The sequence below is a fragment of the Doryrhamphus excisus genome, linkage group LG20, assembly GCF_037039965.1.
Source record: "Doryrhamphus excisus strain RoL-2023G ecotype Guam linkage group LG20, RoL_Dexc_Guam_v1.1, whole genome shotgun sequence".
NCBI classification, from domain to species: domain Eukaryota; kingdom Metazoa; phylum Chordata; class Actinopteri; order Syngnathiformes; family Syngnathidae; genus Doryrhamphus; species Doryrhamphus excisus.
In genome coordinates this window covers 12,002,176-12,015,077 of record NC_136376.1, presented here as the reverse complement: position 1 = coordinate 12,015,077, position 12,902 = coordinate 12,002,176, and the positions used below count along the sequence as shown (strand labels likewise).

Genomic DNA, 12,902 nt, shown 5'->3' with positions numbered 1-12,902 from the left:
CAGTGCGGACAGTAAGACACAAAAGCAGACCCACGCATAATTAGCTTTCCAGCGCCAATAGTGTGATTATGACAGTAATGTGTGTGGGGAGAAATCAATGGTCTGACATTAGGCTCTCAGTCAATAAAGGCCCCCCTTTTCTCTCTTTCCTCCCATCAGCAGCTAAATCTCTCAGACTGATAATGCGTATCTGTCCTGTGCACAATACGGAGATAAAGAAGCAAGTTTATTGTTATGTATTTAGTCGTCAATGATAATTCTAACTAGTTTTCCTGAAATCTAGTCATTGTTGGGGCCAAACGACCAGATGGCGGCTTGTGCTCACGGATGGAAATTGCCATTTAATATAAGCACGGGTAAAAACGTTGCGCCATGTAGCTGAGACTCACTTTGACTCTTAAACACTTTCACATGACACTATTCATCACACATTCAGACATGAGGTTCTGATCATTTAGCAGGTTGCCTATTGTGTATGTGACAGTGATTAATTCTCCTAATAATGGCCAGGCAAGACCTCCTCTTCCTTCACAAGTGTGGCTCTTCTATCTGGGGGTAGGGAGTCTTATTTGATTAGTATAAATTGTGAGGGGCCCGCGGCAATGTTGGGGCCACATATGGTTTTTGGACAATGTGTCCCAGAGGGGGCAACACAGGGGGTCAGCCAGGTGTGCACACTCACTGTGAAATGAAGGGGGGGGGGGCAATAGAATTACACAAATTAACACTTTGTAGTTAGCATTCCTGCCAACCAGCCCTGAAAGCAGCATGTGGGTCATTTTGGTGCTGAATGAAGATGTTGGAAAGGGGGCCGGGCCTACTCCTCCCCATCAATCAACTCCTGTAATGAAGTGCACATCGGTTTCTTTTAATAATGATTAGTTTATGTGATTAAAATGATCAATCAAGTAAGGCCTGAGATGCTTGTGATGGGTGAATATGCAATGTTACGCTGTGTTTTTAATGTGTCTCCTTTTTAGGTTAATGCTAAGGTGTGTATTGTGATGGTGAGCGGCCTGAAAGTGACAGAAGGGGTGCTGCTGTTCACCAAAGAGAGTCTGCTCTTGTGCCAAGGATTCACTCTGAGTCCGACAGGAGATGTTTGCTGCAGAAAGCACCAACCCAGCAGGTACAGCTACATATTTTGTACAACAAGCAGGCCTTTTCAGGTGTTTCAGCCTCGTTCTCTCTTCCTTTACCAGTGTCAGGGATTCCTTTATTTCGAGCATGCTGAGTGAGTCCACATCCAGCTGCAGACGTTGGCTCTATGAGGACATTAAGGAGGCCCGTTTTATGCGGTTCTTGCTCGAGGTGAAGCATTGTTTTTTTTTTAATTTAAATTCCAAATGACACAAGCCGTTTCAAAAAGTACGCCCATTTTCATCGTTGTTGCTCTGGACAATGCAGTACTCCGCAGTGTCCATTTTGCTGCAATGCTCCAGTTTCTTGCCGCTGTCAATGTCCGCTTGGATAAAATCTCTGTACTATGGCCAGGTAAATACAGGGCACTGTTGTTCTTGTTAGTGTGCCTGTCGACTGATGCATTCAGAGCAGCATGGTTTTGATAGTCTGCTGTATTTCAAAGGGAAAGCTGACTATCCCAAACCAAAGCATGTAGATTTGTGCCAATGCCATGCAGTCAAAAAACAGTACTGGTGTCTGAAGTTGATTCTTGGGATGGCATCTTTAAAATACCCTTCTAGTTATTAGTTGTTCTCTCTGTCCTAGGACAATGCCATTGAAGTCTTCATGAAAAACGGTTACTCAGCCTTCTTGGTGTTCATAAATAAAGACCACGTATCTGCTTATAAAAGGTATAGTAATACTTAGCTGACTGAAATTACTGACAGTCAACTGACCTCACATTTGCCTATTGCAGGTTGTGCAAGGTGGTGTCATCATTAAAAGGCAGAGGTGTTGCTGATGTCATTGCTAACGCCAGGTAGGTAATCATCTAATATCACTAAACTGAGACAGTTTATTGTTTTATTCATGTGCTAGAGTGTGTGATCCATAAAGAGATGACGTTCTGCAGATTAAGTTCTGTATCCCTGGTGACGTAATGGTACACTTCTGCTTTTCATGGTACAGGGGTTCGATTCCCGGCCAGGAAGGTGTAAAAACTAAGTCAAAACCATTCATGGGATTGACTGGCTTTGGTGACCCCTGGCAGGGAAAAGTTGAAGGTGGAAAAGTAAAAAATAAAAATGACGTCCTAGCTTCTGACTCTCCATACATCTTGATTGGCTGCAGCCACAGAGTTCGGTGTCACCAGTCCTGAATAAGACCTTTTCTCCTCCAACTTTTCCCTCACACAGTCTACTTTCAAATGCTTTCCACTCGGGTCTTGACATATTTTAAAGCACATACTACATAGTCTGCTCTCGTGAACGAGGAACAGATTGTCCTCCTCATCTGACTTTTCAGTTTCCATCTCCTCACCATCCTCCCCAACTTTTCTCAAGGGGTTTCTTTGTATGTTCACATCAGTCAGATTTCCTAGCACATTGACAAACTCTGGTAGACTGGTGAAGTGGTTATCAAATAGGGCTAACTCTTTGAGGCTCTCTAGAGAGACCATGGTGGGAAGCAGGACATCCAGTTTGTTCAATCCCAGATTTAGACTCTTCAAGTTGGTCAGGGAAGCCAGCGTTGAGGGTAAACCTGCCGAGGTTAGATGATTGTTACACAGGTTGAGATAGGTCAAGCCCACGAGTTGACCGATGGACTCGGGCACAGACTCCAGCTTATTGCTGTGCAGGTCCAGCCATCTGAGGGACGACAGCTTCCCAATGCCTTCCGGGAGTTTCTTTATCTCGTTGCGGCTGAGATCCAACTCATCCATGTTTGTCATTTTGAGGAGACACTGCGGGAAAATGGTTATGCCCATGTTGCTAAGAGTGAGTCTTCGCCACCCGTCAGGTTTCATCCTTAAGGCCTTCTTGGCATCCTTGAGGGTCACCTTTGTCCCTGTTGCTCCTTTCCTTTTGGCCATGGTGCTACGACACACAGAGAATGACCACATGATTTATTTCACAAATCAGCCTCACATTATCATACTGATTTTACAATGAATGTTCGTGGGTTTGTGTGTCGTTATGATTACACTCTTCCCACAAAATTCCCTCATCGAAGAAATCACAGAAATCTGTCCTTTTCTAAACATTCTGCAATCAGATAATTAGATAAAATAATTGTCGGACAGCAACAATTATGGTCAACATAACAGAACAGCGCTATTGTGAAACTGAACACACCAATCTCTCACACAAGTGCCGATACTACCTTCGAATACGAATATACTTGGGATGGCTTTGTCCCCCTATTACACGCAAAAAAGGTGGCAAATTTTACAGGCCGCATGGAAGGGGGTTTAAGGTTCTAATTTATTCACACGCATAAAAGGCTCATGTATGGCCTGGGGCAATGAGAAAAGCAGGCTCTCTGAGGAATTCAGATCTTGAGTGTTTTGTGTGTGTGTGGGTGCACGTGCAAGTGTGTGGCAGTGTTATGTTTGAACTAGTACGCACTCACCCGGTGTTGCCCACGGGGGCATTTAAGAGCATGGTTCTCTAATTAAGGCTAATGCTGAGGAACAATAGCAGGGAGGCGACATTGGGTAATACAGCAAAAACAAATGAGGGCTGATGCTCCGTCACCGTTCACTGTTGTTTGGCCAGGAAATGGAGGTGTGTGTGTTTGTTTGGGGTGGTTAGGGCATTGAAGTGTAATGACATACATGGCTGTACTGTACAAAGTACATGTACACATGAATGAAGAGTCAAATCAGGACTTTGATAAATGATAGTTTATGTAGTGTTGGGAGTGCGATGAAGGTGTCGCTCTCACCACCCCTCCCTGTCTAAGATAGCAAGGTGTGTGTGTCTGTTTGTGTCTGCACCCCAAGGCCCTCTCTCGCCTCATTCATCATCCTCAGGATGAGAGGGGCTATCTACTGGTGCTTGTTCCTATTATAACCTCCTATAGAAAACTATTGCATGAAATTATTGCCTGCAATTAGATAACACATTCCGGGCCAAATGCAATGATTGATTTAGTGTGGGTTTACAAAATAATTTGGTCACAGGGTATTGGACTTGATTTCATGTAGTAGTCCGTATTCTTCTCCACTATTTCTAATAGAAGTGAATCTATTTACTCACCATATTCTTGTATTCCTGTTAACGAAGTGACACGATTGCCTTCCGTCTTAACAGTACACCAACTGCGTTAGCTTCTGAGCCATGAAAAGAAACACAGAAGTACCACAATGTTAAAACATAGCAACACAGCATTTCAGACCTTCAAATGATCAGCCGTTTCTCTACCTGCTGATGGTACTCCTCCAAGTTGAGAGGAAAGCTCGGGAATGGAGTGTTTCCTATCCTGCGCACTACAAATGCAAGTTTCCTTTTGTTTGGCATTGTTACTTAGCAACGTGGGGGTCCTTGGCAGCAGGACTTTATTGTCATGTTACTGGCCCACAGAGGGGGAAGTAGATTTCATGCTCTTCTAATTTAAATCAAACAACTTAAATGTTTGACTAAATTACTTTAGGAATGTTGCAGTGATGTGTTGTTTAGCCAGATGTGTGCTTATCATCGTGGAAGTAATGTAAATAATTAAAAACTGTCAGTGAACACTTAAATATATATGGTATTTAAGTAAATCTGCAATATAACACTAAGCAATTAAATGTAAACTAAATTCCAATATAAACGTCTCACTGGATTGAAATGATACGATACACTAGTGGCTTGCATTACCATGCGCCGCCATCACTTCGATGCAGTTTGTCGTTGCTTTTAAGAAACAAAAGACTGTCACTTCCGCTTTTCATGCTGCCAACCCCTTGTTGATTTGTGTGGCCTTATTTCTTCTCCTCTGTCGTTCACCTGGAGTCCACGGAAGATACTTAGCTAATTATTTCATACCCAAACACTATTTTGTATTTTTGGGGTATTTTCCATCCACAGACGTAATAATGTGTCCACAGACTGGTTGCGGCTGACGTCATCAATCTGTGTCGTCAGCGAACGCAGTCACGTACGGTAAATCAGAACGTGACAAACCCCGATGACAGGTGCAGCATTCACTCCAATTGAAAGTTTACATTGTCTCTACGTTCTCATGCTAGCGTCCTGCAAGTGTGGGGTAATTTAAGAAGCCTATCAGGTCGGGAAAAAGACGGCTAACAAATCGTCAGAATACACAACTTCACATGAGTGAGCCGCTTGACGCCGTATTCGAGATGATGGCCGCTTTCTGACGTATGTTATTACATAAACAATGGCAGGGACCTCTGCCAACGAAGCCTTATGTGCACGTCGCTGCTGGATCGCCATCGCTAATAATGACAAAGAAAGACGAACAATTCACAGGATGTATAAGCATGACCATGACTTAAGCGTCTGCAATGTGCGAAATGTGGAATAACTTTACTGCGTATTGACAGCTATTTAGCAATGCTCACCCGTCATTATTATTTTAATAAATGTTTGTGTCGTCGGTGTGTGGATTTGCAACGTAATTAAAACAAGGAATATTAGCAAACATATCCTCCTTGGTGGAGGTCATCAGAGCATCCCCAAAAGTATTTATTTGAAGTACAAGTAATATTTAGATATAATATTCATTTATTTTAAAGGATGAAATATATATTTTTAAAGAAAGAAAAAATAAATGTTGATAATACAATGCTGTGTTGTTATAGGTGTGTGTGTGTGTATTTATAGTTTTTGTATATAGTGAGACCATAAGTCATCAAGAAAATATAACTAGATAAATAAAGATACCACGTTGTGGCACAAAAAATTGGTTACTTACGTCTATAGTGGATTTTTTATAAAATCAATTGCTCTAAAGATATATGGTAGTTTTTAATCACATGTTCTATTATCTTTTTCCCATTATCCACAGTTCCTTTAGGAATGCTCCAATGTCTGTTTGTTTGGAAAAAAGTCTCATGAATTACTCAATTCTGCTAGGTTGCTTCTCTTATTTTACAATACAACATCAGTTGCTTGGCAACAGAGCGAGCATGAAAAAAAATTAAAGGTCTTTTTTCCCCCCCATGTACATCAGGAAAACGCATGTGGTTGAGAAGACGGCCCTTGTTAAATGGCAGGTAAGAAATTAGTGAATCCACATCAGTGGTGTACTGTATTTGTTTTAGAGTTGTTTGTGTGTCCAATGTTTGGCTTAAGCAATTGTGGTTAAAATACTAAAAACAATATCAAATATCAAATAAAAAAATGCAATGCAGTATTACTGTTGTCAACAATACCATTGTTGCACTGTCGTCATTCATGTTTTTATACATACCATACATAGTTTTACTTACATTTTACTTAAATAGTTTTGTTATCTGTTCATCATCTTTCCTCTTCTTCCCGCAGAAAGGGGAGATAAGCAATTTTGAATACTTGATGCATCTGAATACTCTTGCTGGTAGAACCTACAATGACCTCATGCAGTATCCAGTTTTCCCGTGGGTCCTAGCTGACTACAAGTCAGAGGTAGGATAGCTTCTAGATTCACAAAAGTACACTCCTTACATTTCAGCAAGCATTTTATTCGACTAATACTTCAACACATACTGATACCAATACTATCGTTTGACAGCCCTAGTCATAATCATTTTGGGTATGGAATCACCAAAGCTGCACAGGTTGATGCTGGAATCACTCCTTCATGATTACATCACTGGGCCGGTGGATGTATTCCTTTTTTTCCTCAATGAACCGCAGGTCTACAGTGCCGGCAGCACTTACGTAGGTCAGTCTCAGACCATGATATAACAACCACCATGCTTGACTATAGTGTTGTGGATTTTGAGTCATTTTCAAAGAATAGTACAATAAATCTATACTGCAATACAATCTATGCCCTGAGTATACTAAAATTTAATTTCTACAGTGCTGTCCATTAAGAAGACATAATAAAATAGTTGCTGAAACATGAGGGGTGTACTCAATTTAGTGAGATACTGTCGCTACCGTCAAAAACTTCCTCTAAAAAATGTGTACTCCTCACCTGAACAGACACTGGACCTGTCAAATCCTGCAACCTTCCGTGATCTGTCGAAACCAATGGGCGCTCAGACGGAGAAAAGAAAGCAGATGTTTATCCAGAGATATGAAGAAGTGGAGAGCAGTGGGGGTGAAGGTACCTATCCAGCAGCCTAATTTCTTGTTTCTTCCCACTTATGTGGTTTAAGGTCTAAATGTGTTTCCTTTTTTAAAGGAGATTTGTCAGCACGATGTCACTACTGTACCCACTACTCCTCAGCCATCATTGTGGCCTCTTTCCTCGTTCGCATGGAGCCATTTTCTCACACCTTTCAGGCACTACAGGTGAAATAAAATGTATTGGTATTCACCCCACTAAATAGCAAATATGAACAACTTTCATCTTTCATTCAGTGCGTTGTAGATCATCAATTAAATTCATTTACCCGATTATTTTTCTTTCTACTTAAACCAACTGTAACACCACTAATATAAAACAATTTCTCAAGGTATGGACAAGCTGTTTATGAGTGATTAGAATGATTGAAATTAATATCAACCAGATGCAGCATAAATTTAATGAATGTCAGCTCCTGATAAGTCAGTAAACACAAATAGGCCCACATAAATGATTGCCAATTATAATAAGTAACCACTGTGAAGCAACCACAGTTCGCCTTATTTTAGATGAGGATAGAATTTAACGCTAATAATATTTGTCTCCTACTACAATATGATCAAATTACTCTGCAACTTGTAGCACCCATTTCACTATTTTTTCTACGTTTGAAAACATATTATGGTGCGATTTCAATATATATGCAAATAATTGCAGGAAGCATCTAAAAGCAACCCGTACTGATCGCCATTGTTGTTGCAGATTTCCAATACAGAGTCCAAGTGATTATAATGAAAAGGCATGCATATTTGATAGTCAGAATAAAGCAATAAAGAGTTTAGTCTGGTGAATTATTGTGCCTTTTTGTCTGCTGAAGCGCAGTGTTGTAATATCCATAACCGGATTTACATCTTTAACCAGGTTTATCAATATATAAGCTATTTTTATTCATTGCAATAATTGTTTTATTCTAAATTACATTGTCTCTCATGAGATTTTCATCACAGATTATAGGAATTTATGGAAGGAATGAAATGCTTCCTTGTGTGGTTCAATGCTCTGACTACTGTATTAATGTAACATTACATCACTTTTCACAATATCTACGTCTTTCCTCTCCTCCTAGGGCGGATTTGATATCCCGGAGCGGATGTTTTATAGTGTTAACAAAGAGTGGGAGTCTGCCTCCCGAGACAACATGAGTGACGTCAGAGAGCTGATTCCTGAGTTTTTCTACCTGCCGGACTTCCTGCTTAACTCCAACCACATGCAGCTGGGTTGGCCTTCAAAATTCATATTTCTCATCACATCTTTAAAATCGGCTAAGGCTGCATTCACACTTGTTGTGTAGTTTTCTGGTCCAGACCAAAAAATAAGAAAGTTAGTGCGCACCTTTGTGCTGTTCACTTTGTGTTCACACTGGTCTTTTGGTACATAGGACCACAGGCGATATGCTTAAAGTAAGGACTTGATTGGACAGCTTTCCTGACGTGGTATAACTCATTCATTCATCCATCCAGCCAATCACAGGGCACATATAGACAAACAACCATTCACACTCACATTCATACCTATGGACCACTCAAATATTCTAAAATGAAATGCTCGCTAACGGGTAGAATACACAGGTTATTTTTATATACTATTTACTAGCTTGGATTTCACAAAAAGTCTTCTTTTAAAGAGAGATATCTTATCAAAGAGGCACTTTCCCCCCCAAATTTGCTCTTACTATGTTAATTTTGCATGCTTTTTGGTGTCAGTTTAATACTGATCTGCGTCTTTGGTCCATGAAGCATTCGCATTTGAGCTCAGGTGAACGAACTGCACCAGAGTTCGCTTGGAAGTGCTCCAAGATCATCTCTCTAGTGAGAAGTGTGAGCGTACATTTGGTCAAGTGTACGCTCACACTTGACCAATGAGTCGTACTTGCAAAGTAATGAAACCAGAGTTAACCGAACTACACATGTGACATCCCCTTAAAAGTGTAATTTTACCTTCATGTTCATTATACCACTTTTTCACTCTCAGCAAGATATTCCAGACTAATTATAAAATCTATTCTTCTGTTATGTCTTCTGTCTTTCTTAGTTTACAAAGTGTCCTATGCAGAATGGCTGTACGATCTGGCTTGATGCAAAATACTTTACTTTGGCTTGATGCTTGTGAAAATGAAACATAGCATTTAGTGAACCATTATGGTGGTTTGATGCCATATTTAAAGATTTGGCAAGAAACAGTGAGGTGGTTTGCATAAAATGATACATCTATCAGTGTTGCAGTCACTGTAAATTGCGGTGAAATCCCATGTCACATTGTCCACTGACAAACATGTTGAAAAATAGTTTTAAGTCGTCTGCACCGGGATTGTTGACACTTATTAGGTGTCCTCATCTGCACTTCTGTCCTTAGGCTTCATGGCGGACGGAACCGCTCTCGGAGATGTGGAACTGCCGGCATGGGCGAAAGACGACCCTCAGGAGTTCATTAGAATCCAACGTGAGGTCAGTGACCTTCCAGTCACTGTGGCTTTCAGACACTAATGAAATTATGCGTTTTCCCATAAGAGCTATTAATGCTTTTCATACCAGACAGTATGCTGTTTTGTAATGTGATACAACGATTCAGTGTAAGAGAGAGATCCCTCTTACAATGGATAGGAACAGTAATTGTACTTGCCTTATCTTGAGTCTTAATATACAGTGTAATAGAGGTCTTTTTCACAGTACACTCTTTATTGTTGTATCCACTTTTCTTGCTTATCAATGAAAACGTGTCTGCAGGACAACAAGCCTATTCAGCACAACTCAAGGCAGGCCTTTATTTTCCCACAATGCATCTTGTCTATGAACTCCCTCTTTTTTCTCAGCTCTCCCCATGTGTGAGCTTATTGGATCATTTTGCACTTGACTCTCTGTTTTCACCATCCCGGGGGCATCTCAACTTTTATCACTACACAGTCTACTCAACTACTGCCCACCATTCTCATAAAATTAGTAACTTTTAACATTTTTTTTCCTTTCATGCACAAATTAAATCAAGACAATACATCCTTGTTATGAGTTTTTTTGGTTACTCGAGGGTGGGATTATTAAGAATAGTTGCATTCGCACAGCAGGTCATTATGTCCTTTTTTTCTTATTAAACCAATCTCTGGCTAATTCCGCACAAATCATTCTTTAATGCCAGTGTGGTGGCAAGCTCATAACACAACTCTGCAGCGTCTGACTTTTAAATTGACTTTTTGAGGAAATCATCCAGTACCTGTTTAATTTGATTGCTTATGCATGTTAAACAAAGTTTCTTCGTGTTGCTCAAGTCTCACATTAAAACTTTCAATGATAGCTTCGGGGCTGCACGCCGGTCGAATGTTTCAAGTGCAGGCCACACAGCCAGGAGACACAAGGTCAATTCCATCCTCGGCCATCTCTGTGTGGAGTTTGCATGTTCTCTCCGTGCATGCGTGGGTTTTCTCCAGGTACTCCGGTTTCCTCCCACATTCCAAAAACATGCTAGGTTAATTGGTGACTCCAAATTGTCCATAGGTATGAATGTGAGTGTGAATGGTTGTTTGTCTATATGTGCCCTGTGATTGGCTGGCCACCAGTCCAGGGTGTACCCCGCCTCTCGCCCGATGAGGAAGAAAATGAATGAATGAATGATGGCTTCGTTAGCTCTGTTATAACAAACCGCTGCATATGTCTGCATTGTTTCATAGTTAACCAGTGTCTGTCCTTTTATCACAGGCTTTGGAAAGCGACTATGTGAGTTCACACCTCCACTTGTGGATTGACCTGATTTTTGGGTATCGTCAACAAGGCCCCGCTGCTGTCGAAAGCGTCAACACCTTCCATCCTTACTTTTACGCCCAGAGAGGCCGTCAGGATGCTAAGGACCCGCTCATCAAGAGTACAATCTTGGGATATGTCAGCAACTTTGGCCAGATTCCCAAACAGGTAACAAACCAAACATTTATCAACCTAATTTATCTTTAAAAAAAGAATATAATCCCCTGTTTGTCCGCGACTCCAGTGAGGATAAGCACTATAGAACATGAATGAATGAATGAATGCCTGTTTGTTTTTATTATAGCTCTTCACCAAACCTCACCCGTCTCGTAGTGGCACAAAGAAAGAGGCAGCATCACCACCTCATCCGACACCCTTTTTCTTCAATCTTGACAAACTCAAGACAACAGCCCAACCATTCAGAGGTACACATTGACATTGTCTTCAGAAACTGTTGTTTTGTTCTGTCTCCTGACACTTGAAATTCCACATCCGAAAAAGGCCCAAATGTTCTCAAATTGTGATATGGAATTATTTAGCCAGAAGAAGTTGTTCGACAACGGAAGGAATTTTGGCCCCAAATTTTCAGTCGAAAGGAAGTTCAGGTTTCCGCATGACAATCACAGCAAACATGCAAAAAAAAAAAGGGAGGCATTTTGAAACTACAAAATGGAAACGCTATTGGGTAACCATAGCAATGCTTCCCCAATCTGACAGGTTTACAGCAATTGGCAAGGATGGACTGCTACCCAAAAAGACTGACTGATATGCAACACAACGCAACCTGCTTTTGACACTTGGATTTCTTTTCAATAGAATAGCACAGGTTCCCTATATAACTTGAAATTATTTGCTTTGTCTTAAGTTTTGTTGCATCAGGTTTACCTTATATTTTAGAACAGCATCAGCATCTAAAGAAAGACAGAAAAAAAAATGCATGCAATTATAGTCATGTTCAACTGCCACCACTTTGTGTTGCTCCCCGCCTTTATTTTATCTCACACCATTTGATGCCAATTATTATATACAAGATGTGCCCCGGTCTTGAGGGGATCGTTGGAACAGCGCAAGAGCATCCATATTTTAATTTACACTATGGACAGAGCGGAAGGCGCTATCTGTTAGAACTACAATATGGAGATGACTCTTTTGCTGAGCTCTACTTAATAATCTGAATATCCCTACAGGCCCACTGAGGGAGAGGAGATGAAGCCGCAAATGCTCAGGGAGAGATTCCTGCATATTACCTTTCATATTAAATCTTAGAGTGTCTGATCTGATCAATAAGCAGATAGAGATGAATAGGAGGAGGAATGCGTGGACTAATGCAGAATTGGCTTCTTTCTGGGGATTTTAAGAGCAGGAGCAGGTGACAGGGTGTAATGATTTGTGCTGTTTCTTGCACGGAAAGCTCAATTACAGGAACAATTATAGCCTCTCTTTCTGTCTCTCTTGCACTATTTGCACACACACAGAGACATTCTCACATACAACTTTTGAATAAGATGTCCCCCAAGGACATATATTGGTGTAGTTTGGGAATTATGGCCCTAATTGTCCTTTTTTGGAGTGTATTTAATAACATTCCATACAAACCTAACTCATTAATGTATGTTTGTTATTGCGCTGTTAGATTTATATGAAAATGTACATACTATGTTGCTAAGCTGAGTGAACTTTGTATATATTTTATTCAGTAAGTTCTTTAATATATTACAACCTTTCGGAAAGATGCTGTTGTTGTGTTGCTCCTTGGTGCTCCACTAACAGTCGCATACTCTGATATACTGTATGATCTTTCTGCAGAGCTGCCAAGAGGTCCAGTCAGTCAAATAATGTGTCTGGAGAAAGAAGTGCTCGTTCTGGCGAAAAACCGAATCCTCCTGTCACCTTTGTTGAGCAGCTACTTCAGCTGGGGTTTCCCTGACAACAGCTGCACTTTTGGAAACTACTCCACTGACAAGGTAAGTGTAGCCATTGCCAAAA

At 40.8% G+C, this 12,902-nt stretch overlaps 2 protein-coding genes across 3 annotated transcripts in view; one reads left to right on the top strand and one right to left on the bottom strand.

Annotated features, from left to right (window-relative positions):
* wdfy4 (WDFY family member 4) overlaps positions 1–12,902 on the top strand; it is a 42,217-nt gene that overhangs the window by 26,545 nt on the left and 2,770 nt on the right. For both annotated transcript variants that reach the window (XM_058058878.2, XM_078799380.1), the window contains exons 47-59: positions 981–1,129; positions 1,203–1,311; positions 1,729–1,814; positions 1,880–1,942; positions 6,085–6,127; positions 6,399–6,518; positions 7,044–7,167; positions 7,246–7,355; positions 8,255–8,405; positions 9,541–9,632; positions 10,875–11,084; positions 11,221–11,341; positions 12,723–12,880. In XM_058058878.2, the coding sequence (XP_057914861.2) occupies positions 981–1,129; positions 1,203–1,311; positions 1,729–1,814; positions 1,880–1,942; positions 6,085–6,127; positions 6,399–6,518; positions 7,044–7,167; positions 7,246–7,355; positions 8,255–8,405; positions 9,541–9,632; positions 10,875–11,084; positions 11,221–11,341; positions 12,723–12,880 (1,536 nt within the window). The remainder of the gene's footprint in view (positions 1–980; positions 1,130–1,202; positions 1,312–1,728; positions 1,815–1,879; positions 1,943–6,084; positions 6,128–6,398; positions 6,519–7,043; positions 7,168–7,245; positions 7,356–8,254; positions 8,406–9,540; positions 9,633–10,874; positions 11,085–11,220; positions 11,342–12,722; positions 12,881–12,902) is intronic.
* lrrc18a (leucine rich repeat containing 18a) lies at positions 1,991–4,239 on the bottom strand. Its single transcript, XM_078799381.1, has 2 exons — positions 4,164–4,239; positions 1,991–2,999 (listed from the first exon to the last, which is right to left on the bottom strand). Exon 2 carries the CDS (start codon positions 2,993–2,995, stop codon positions 2,216–2,218), a length of 780 nt encoding a protein of 259 aa, XP_078655507.1. The 5' UTR covers positions 2,996–2,999; positions 4,164–4,239; the 3' UTR covers positions 1,991–2,215.